Source organism: Zeugodacus cucurbitae, chromosome 2 (genome assembly GCF_028554725.1).
Source record: "Zeugodacus cucurbitae isolate PBARC_wt_2022May chromosome 2, idZeuCucr1.2, whole genome shotgun sequence".
Lineage (NCBI taxonomy): Eukaryota > Metazoa > Arthropoda > Insecta > Diptera > Tephritidae > Zeugodacus > Zeugodacus cucurbitae.
Genome location: NC_071667.1, coordinates 31,384,748 through 31,393,868, shown reverse-complemented (window position 1 = coordinate 31,393,868; position 9,121 = coordinate 31,384,748). Strand labels below are relative to the sequence as shown.

General features: G+C 31.6%; 1 protein-coding gene across 2 annotated transcripts; it reads right to left on the bottom strand.

Annotated features, from left to right (window-relative positions):
• Positions 1-900: 900 nt before the first annotated feature.
• On the bottom strand, positions 901-8,557 carry LOC105215755 (uncharacterized). Of its 2 annotated transcripts, XM_011189865.3 has the most exons (5): positions 8,290-8,554; positions 7,089-7,284; positions 6,359-6,511; positions 2,668-2,819; positions 901-1,715 (listed from the first exon to the last, which is right to left on the bottom strand). In XM_011189865.3, exons 1-5 carry the CDS (start codon positions 8,376-8,378, stop codon positions 1,499-1,501), a joined length of 807 nt encoding a protein of 268 aa, XP_011188167.1. In that variant the 5' UTR covers positions 8,379-8,554; the 3' UTR covers positions 901-1,498. The 2 variants fall into 2 exon arrangements, with proteins under 2 accessions (XP_011188167.1, XP_028898413.1); XM_029042580.2 differs by lacking the exon at positions 6,359-6,511 and having other exon boundaries at positions 8,290-8,557.
• Between the last annotated feature and the right edge of the window lie 564 nt (positions 8,558-9,121).

The following is a 9,121-nucleotide window of genomic DNA, read 5'->3' as shown; positions in this document are numbered from 1 at the left end:
CGGAGTTTCAAGACTTTTGCAGAATCAGCTTGAAAAAAAAATAAATTTTTTCGATTGAATATCGTATAAACCGTATAATCGTGTTTTTTTTGATAAACATTGAAATTAATGATAAGTTTAATATTTTATCGAGATATTTACATACGTATGCTAGTCAAGAACAATACTTGCATATGCACTGAACTCATGCTTTTCTATTATATAATTTTATTTGTATGTCTTATTTAGATATGTATATACATATGTACATATTAATTACTTATTTGTCTACTTAATTCTTTTTGTGAACTCTACCTAAAGTATTTATTGCCTTTACCACCTCGCGTTCCCAATTTATACCCAGAATATACACACATATGTATATTGATAAGTAGCGAAATATATGCAAATATTGCGATGTCCTTTAACAAACTATTAAAGTTGTAAATATGTTCAAAATCGATTAGAATTTATTTAATGCAGTTAAATTCGTATTTATTTTTAGCTAGAAAGAGTTCTGGAGCCAGAATGACCGAGGGGTATGGATGGTATTAGCTTTGGCTTTTGATTAATACTGTTCATAGATAAATAGAAAATTGAGTCTAATTCTAACAATTTCTGTCTTTTGTTTAACATCTGTCTACAAGAATTCCCATTCGTTTACACTACCACCAAAGCAAAAAAGTAATTTTCACTCTGTTCTTGATTTTATTTATATATATAATTATTTATATTTTTGCAATTTAAGTTTTAGTAATTTATAATCTGGAAACTAAAAAGGGAGATTTCATTTTCACACATATTTTTGCAAAATGTTTCGAAATTTTTCAAATACGTACCAAAAAATTTTAACTTTGATCAATGTTTCGTTTATCTATGTATCTTTCTTCTTCTAAATGTCGTTACTTTAGATATTTTCTAAAAAAAATTACTTATAGGCTTATGTGATACATTTCGCGTAGTGACATGCATAGCTACATATCATATATAGTTTATTTAATTTTGCAATGATTTGATATAACCTATTCGATTCAAAAAAGGCATTCCACTGATTTTCCGCTTGGTCTAATACCGTATGTATTAAAAAATATATAAAATATGAAGGAGTTTCAAATACATGTGACTCATAGTCAGAGTTGATGTGGTATTTGATAATAGAATTTAACTTTATTCGTTCTTCATTTTACTATCAGAAGCGAAATTAAGCGTAGACAGAGATAAAGTAAATTTATATTAAAAGGGTAAAGTAGATTTATATTACATCTGTTTTTAGTCAGATTTGTTTTGTGAATATGTAAATTTCCCGATAAACACTAAATTACATTATATGTAATTACTAATTTACTACTTTTTGCTTTCGTCACGTTCTTACTATGATAAAATACAAACTGCATAAATGCACGACTTTATCCAATTTTACCTTTTTAATGAGTATTTAAAACGAATTATTCCAAAAACTAACTAAATCTGATTTGGTTTCCACAACAACCCTGATTAAGTATGTCTAACAACACTCAAATTAACTTATCAATCCGGCTAGCAACTGCTTTGCGAACGTTCGAAGTTGTAGAGGATCTCCTTCGTTAAAATCATTAAATATCAATTCCATTTCCTGTTTTAAACCATCCGATATTGAAGTAGTTATTCGTTGCTTGAATAAGTTTGTAATTGGTGACAAAATTAATCCACTTAATTCTCGTATTATTTGTATTTGGTCCAATTGAACGTTTATATTTCTGTAAAAACGACACGAGAAATTATTACAACACATTTACATAAAACTAGAGATAAATATAAGTCTTTGAACTAGAGCTCTTGGTATTCGACTAATCGACTAACCGAATTAACCGAATAGGGCATTATTCGAATAATAATATTCGGTCTGCACTATTCGGATAGTCGCCAGTCATCGACTATTCGATTAACCGCTCATTTTCGACTATTCGGTTAATCATTCGTTTTCGGCTATTCGAATAGTGCAAGTTCATTAATTTTCTTATTTTTATTGGAAAAAGTTAAACATTAAAACTAACAAAAACTTGCTTTAAAATACAAAAAATAACAATGACCATGAAGTAATGACAAAATAGTTTTTAACCGTTTCAACTGGGAGAATATATTAAATTACTATTTCTCATAAAACGTCTCTTTGATATAAAAAAGTTAAAACGTTAACTTTTGTTGGTTGCAAGCAGCTTCTACGTGGTGTCACAATGTTTCCAGCAATGGAGAACGTCCTCTTTGATTCTGATAAAGTGTCTGGAATGCGGAAACTTTAAAAAATTAAAGGCTGTTTGGATTCCAAACTATTTTCATTTATTCGAATAGTGACAGTATAACTATTCGAATAACCGCAGTAGAATGACTATTCGAATAGTCGGAACATTGCGACTAATCAAATAGTACTAACCGGTTAATATTCGTACGAACGGTTACAAACCGGATATTCGAATAATCGGTTTTAAGGTTATACGAATAATTTTAAGAGCCCTACTTTGAACCCTACTGAATATCTGTTTTATATTTATGAATGTGGCACCTGTGTATTTGAATACGAATTTTATACAATAGTTGCCGCAATTATGTATTACATTTATGTTATTAATGTCAAATAATTTTTCAGATTTATATGTCAACAGTTTCTACCATTTATTTATATTTAAACATCTAAGGTATTCTTTTTTTTACCTGAAGTCGAGAATGCGAAAATCTTGGAGGTCTAAGCTTATATTGGTCACGTCTACTGCTATTTCCGCATGCATAATTGTATCTTCTAAATTACCTATTACCTTTCCATAACCGTCAATGGGCATTACTTGAAGAAGAAAATTGTATTCAAACTGAAAAGCAGACAAAAGTTAGTTTTAAAGTTAAAATGTACTTGGATTATGCAGAAATTTGTACCGAATATGTATTTATATAGCTGAATTAGTGTGTGTGTGTTCTACTCAAATTAAATAAAATGTTGCTTTAATTAAATACGGCTGTCATGAAGTATGTAACTGCGTTTCCTAAATAAAAGCGTTGGGCGGAACGTTTTTTTACCGCTCAGCGCTAACGCCGATGTGCCATCCCTAAATAAAAGCGGAGATTTTACGTCAAATATCAAAATGTTTACTTGGTATGCGTCATATAAATTGTATGGCCATGACAATTTTTTGAGAGTCATTTGCCGATACTGCTTTTGTTTAGGGAAGGAAGTAATACATTTTCTTAAAATTCTATTCTTCAATTTCATATACATATACTGTACAACACTCGGCTGGGTATTGGACCACACTAATTTTTTCCGCACGATTGAGTCATAAGAAAACAAGTGTTTTCTCGATTTTCGAAGTTGGCCTCCAAAATCGAAATATTTGAATTTGAAATTCGAAAAAGCTTTAAATAATCAGTATTAATTACAGGAAATCAGTATTAATTATGGAAATAATATAAATTTTGTTCTTAATTCAATGCTTGAGTATACACTTTCTCAGCCAAGCTTATATGTCAGATGCTATAAGGTGTACAGTATTTTTATACTCTCGCCAACCTGTTGCACAGAGTATAATAGTTTTGTTCACATAACGGTTGTTTGTGTCACCAAGAAATATAAGAGTTAGATATGGGGTTATATATACATAAATGATCAGGATGACGAGTAGATTTGAAATCCGGATGTCTGTCCGTCCGTCCGTTGTCCGTCTGTCCGTCTGTCCGTGCAAGCGATAACTTGAGTAAAAATTAAGATATCTTAATGAAACTTGGAACACATGTTCCTTGGCACCCTGAGGAGGTTGCTTTGCCATAAAAAAAGTTATGAAAACGAAATTTGGAACATAGGATCCCATTAGGCAGGGGCACATTTGGATGTATTTTTTTTGGAAAAGTGGGCGTGACCCCGCCCCCAAATAGGTTTTTTGTATATAACTCGCAAACCAATTAATCTCTATATAATAACAAACTTTCTGCAGTCGTTTCTTTTAGCCATTTCTTTATACAGTCCAAAAATGAAAGAAATCGGATAATAACCACGCCCACCTCCCATACAAAGGTTAGGTTGAAAATTACTAAAAGTGGGTTAACTCCCTAATGAAAAACGTCAGAAACACCAAATTTTCCATAAGAAATGGCAGAAGGAAGCTGCACTGAGATTTTTTTAAAAAATGGAAAATGGGCGTGGCTTCGCCCACTTATGGGTCAAAAACCATATCTCAAGAACTATTCGCCCGATTTCAATGAAATTCGGTATATGACACTTTCTTGACACCCTGATGACACGGGTGGAATATGAAATCGGCGAAATCGGTTCACAACTACGTCTACTTCCAATATAACTCAATTTTGAATTCCATCTGATTCGTTCACTTTACAATGTATTCATAAGGAACCAATGAAGCTAGCGGAATAAAACTTTAGACAAATACTGTATTTGAGCTGTGACATCCCTTGTGGAAAAATTGTCAAAATCGGACCATGACTTTTCAAGGCCCCTGATATCGAACATGAAGAACTCAGTGCCTAAGGTTAATTTTTCACCGAAAATATAGATATTTTAATTTAATTCATTCCCTCTGAATTTTTTTCTTATAACAGTTTCTCTCCGTACCTGAAATGGTAAAAATTGGGTCATAACTTCCCCCAGATCCCATATACCTAATTATAAGTAATATTAAATTAAGTGAGCGTATAGTCTTCGATATATTGTATCTTGGTGGTGAAAACGAGTGAAATCGGTTTAGGAATTACCTCAGTCCCCACATACTATTTATGACGATTTTCGTTATTCAATTGAACTTTATACCAAATATATGGGTCGACTTGTGTTATCTTTATAAAATTACATCAATAAATTGCGAGAGTATAAAATGTTCGGTTACACCCGAACTTAGCCCTTCCTTACTTGTTCGATATAAATTTTTATACTCTCGCAACAAAAGTTGCTAAAGAGAGTATTATAGTTTTGTTCACATAACGGTTGTTTGTAACACCTAAAACTAAAAGAGTTAGATATAGAGTCATATATACCAAAGTGATCAGGGTGACGAGTAGATTTGAAATCCGGATGTCTGTCCGTCCGTCTGTCTGTCCGTCTGTCTGTCTGTGCAAGCTGTAACTTGAGTAAAAATTAAAATATCTTGACGAAACTTGGCACAAATATTCCTTGGCACCATAAGAAGATCAAGTTCGAAAATGGGCAGAATCGGAACATTGCCACGCCCACAAAATGGTGAAAACCAAAAACACATAAAGTGTCATAACTAAGCCATAATGAAGATATAAAAGTAAAATTTGGAATAAAGGATCGCACTAGGAGGGGGCATATTTGGATGTAATTTTTTAGGGGAAGTGGGCGTGGCCCCGCCCACAAATCGGTTATTTGTATTTAACTCGCAAACTAATAAAGCTATATAAGCCAAACTTTCTGCAGTCGGTTCTCTTACTTACCCCACCACACACCATGAAAATAGTTGAAATCGAATAATAACCACGCCCACCTCCCATACAAAGGTTAGGTTGAAAATTACTAAAAGTGGGTTAACTCACTAACGAAAAACGTCAGAAACACTAAATTTCACATAAGAAATGGCAGATGGAGTTGCACTCAGATTTTTTTACAAAATGGAAAATGGGCGTGGCGTCACCCACTTATGGGTCAAAAACCATATCTCAGGAACTACTCGACCGATTTCAATGAAACTTGGTTTGTAATAGTTTCCTTACATCCCAATGGTATGTTGTGAAAATAGGCCAAATCGCTTCACAATCACGCCAACTTCCTATATACCAGAACTTTGAAGACGATCTGAATCGTTTACTTTACTTTATAAAGTAAGCACTAGTGAAGATATCGATGCAGAATTTTGCACAGGGTTTCCAACTTTCAATGGACTTTATACAATATATATGACGAATACGTGGGTCAAATTGTATATTATATAATATAAATAAAGTTAAATAAATAAATTGCGAGAGTATAAAATGTTCGGTTACAGTCGAACTTAGCCCTTCCTTACTTGTTTTGTGTTATTGTTATATAGACTTGAGCCAAAAATTTTATACATCAATACATTAAGAGGAAAATGAAGATCATATCCATAATTTGGATTTTTTAGAAACTATATCCTGTAATAAATACTCATTATTTTAAAAAAGCATTTTTTCGAACTTCGAAAACAAATAGTTGTACAGCGTACGAACAAAATAATACACCGCTCAATATCACAGTGTTAAAATAATTACATATGTACCAGTAATTGTAAAATCGAAATTATTTTTATAAAATTAAATAAAATTAACCACATAATTTAATTGATTTAATTCAAGTAGTTCAAGATGTGCTTTATTTCTTAATTTGTATAAACGCGTACTATTAAGTAAATATTTTAGAATTTACCTGTAATTTATTTATTTTTAAATCGAATCGAATATGAAACCTCTTTTCCTTGTAAGTCATCAAAGCATCACCGTATCGCTCTATTCCTTCCACGTTATATACGATTCCGTTGCTTAAAATCAAGCGTGTTCGGGATACGACCAAAATAAATGTCTGTAAAAATAATAATATTAAGCGTAATCAATTTGGTTATAATTACATTACATAAAAATGCGGACCAACTGTTTATACGGATTTTACATTTCTGAACACAGCCACCCGTATTTTTTTGAGCTTCGCGTGTAATCGAACAGTTTATACTCTCGCAATTTATTTATGCAATTCTTCAATATAATACACAATTTTACCCATATACTCGGCATTCAGGCAAATAGAATAACGAAAATCATTATATACTCGTATAGTATCATGTTCGATATCTGGGCACTTGAAAAGTTATGGTCTGATTTAGAACAATGCTTTTTACAGTATATATAAGATATCTTCACAAAATTATTTGAACGTTTAATATTGGAGATAGTGTATTTTGGTAGTGAAGCCAGTTCCCAAATACCACAGCGCTTTATACTATTCCAATTTCATTATTCTAGACCAATATATCGGTCAAATTGTGAGTTGTCGTAATAAATTTGCATGGAATCGTAATCGTACAGCCCCGAATATAAAATTTTTCCCGCCCATCTAGTTGACTTTTACCCAATATATTATATTATATTTAAAGCATACGTACCAAAGAAATTGTCTCTGTAATATCCGGAAGATTTAAATGTTCAATCTTTATCTTTTGCAAATGATCTAAAATCATTGGGATTACCACATCCACCTCTGCGTTAATGTTGGTCCATCGAGGACTCACATTTACCTCGTCCTCTTCATTCGAATGGGACAATTCGTGAGACAGTTCAGTGGAATTAATATTACTTTGTCTGCATTGGAAAAGAAAAGTATAATATAAATATATTATGCCTTTTTTCGAAGATATGATACGATTCATATCACTTTTATTCTTTGCTCATTATGATCCGCAGAATATAGTAATTTTGTTCATATAACAGTTGTTTGTAATATTTTATTTGAAATATGGAGGCTTTCAATAAATAAACTAAAAATACCCTATAGTGATTTCACTTCAATGAAAGTTTAATATTTACTGTAAATTTTTGGTTACCGAGTTACCTTGCTCCATTTAAAAATAATATTTTGTTCAGATTTCTATGATTTGGTTATTTATGTTACTACAACTTGTGTTTTTCTGCAAGCTATCTTACAATAAAAAAACAACTTTATCTATATCATTGCAATACTAATAAAGACTTATTGTAGAAACTTTTGAATATATCATCCACGATTTGATGGGTCATCAACCGTGTAGTCCTGTCTTGGTATGAATGACGAATGACTTCTTAAATTGAAAAGAAATGAAAATTTAAAGAAATTGCGGAAACCATCGGATATGTTCAGACAGTGACAGAGATTAGCCTGTAAATGTGGTTGTTGGTGATGTATGATAGGAAATTCTTTGTTTATAGTCGTCTCTGTTGTAGCAAAGTTCGCCGGCGAACGTCTAGTTTTTTATTAACTATGTATGTACGTGATACAACAATTACAGTATGTACATACGATATACTGGTATCACAATCTTTGTAGATACTGTTATACTTATTTAATACGGGTGTGGTAATCACTTGCAGCTTTCTGCAGTAAGGATTACATCATTTAACTTGATTTACGTGGCTACAGAGGGTATAAAAACTATTTCTTGTATACAAATAATAATTTTCTTTCATTATGTAACTCTAATAAAATCATATTGTAGCGTTATATTTGGGTTTAGTAGAGTTGTTGAGGTTCTTTGTTTTCAAATTTAACATATATTTGATATTCGCTTATTTGTTGCATACTAGTTTAGTGACTTTTTTAATGACCCTTACCTTATTTTTCGTTCAACTGCAGCCGTCGGGTAGAGAAGAAATAGAATTTCATGCAAAACCACCCACAATAAATAATTATTCACGTACATTTTTATAAAAATCCCTCAGAGTGCGCAACCGAAGCAAAGAAAAAGTTAAAGTGACAAAGTCAGATAATTGGTATTCAATGAACTATGTACATACATGATGAGAGTTATTATTAGCTCGATGAGTTTGTCTTACATTAAGAACGACTTTAAACTTTGATTGCTTATTCATAAATAATTAAATTATTTGTTGTTATACTGGGTTTACACTTTGTAATACCGAAATATAGACATTTTACAAAATGTTTGGTTGAGAAATCTTATAATCTTATAACACTAAATTTGTAGTAAAATTATATTTACGGACCCCTTGTAAAGTTTGGAGTTTTATTCCAATAATTTTGTTCAGGACAGGATAGCCGCTAATACAACGTTATATTTATTGTATGAAATGCTAAAAAATTATATTGCAAAATTAATAAAATATTCGTTATGGGTTGAATCATATTTGGTAATTTATTTACTTATATCTAATTCGAATAACATGAAGATCGATTATTCGAATATCCGGTCTGTAACCGTTCGTATGAATATTAACCGATTAATACTATTCGAATAGTCGTTCCACTACGATAGAAAAATATTTTGAAACTCCATGTCGTTATTGCTGCAAAAATATTATTTCAGTAAATTCTGTCATGCATTGACTTAAATTTAGAAAATCAGTGCTCCTATCACGGCCAATTATATGCAGTTTCTACGGTTGGAAAAAGAGGATTTGGTACCCTCAAGGGATTAACCAAAAA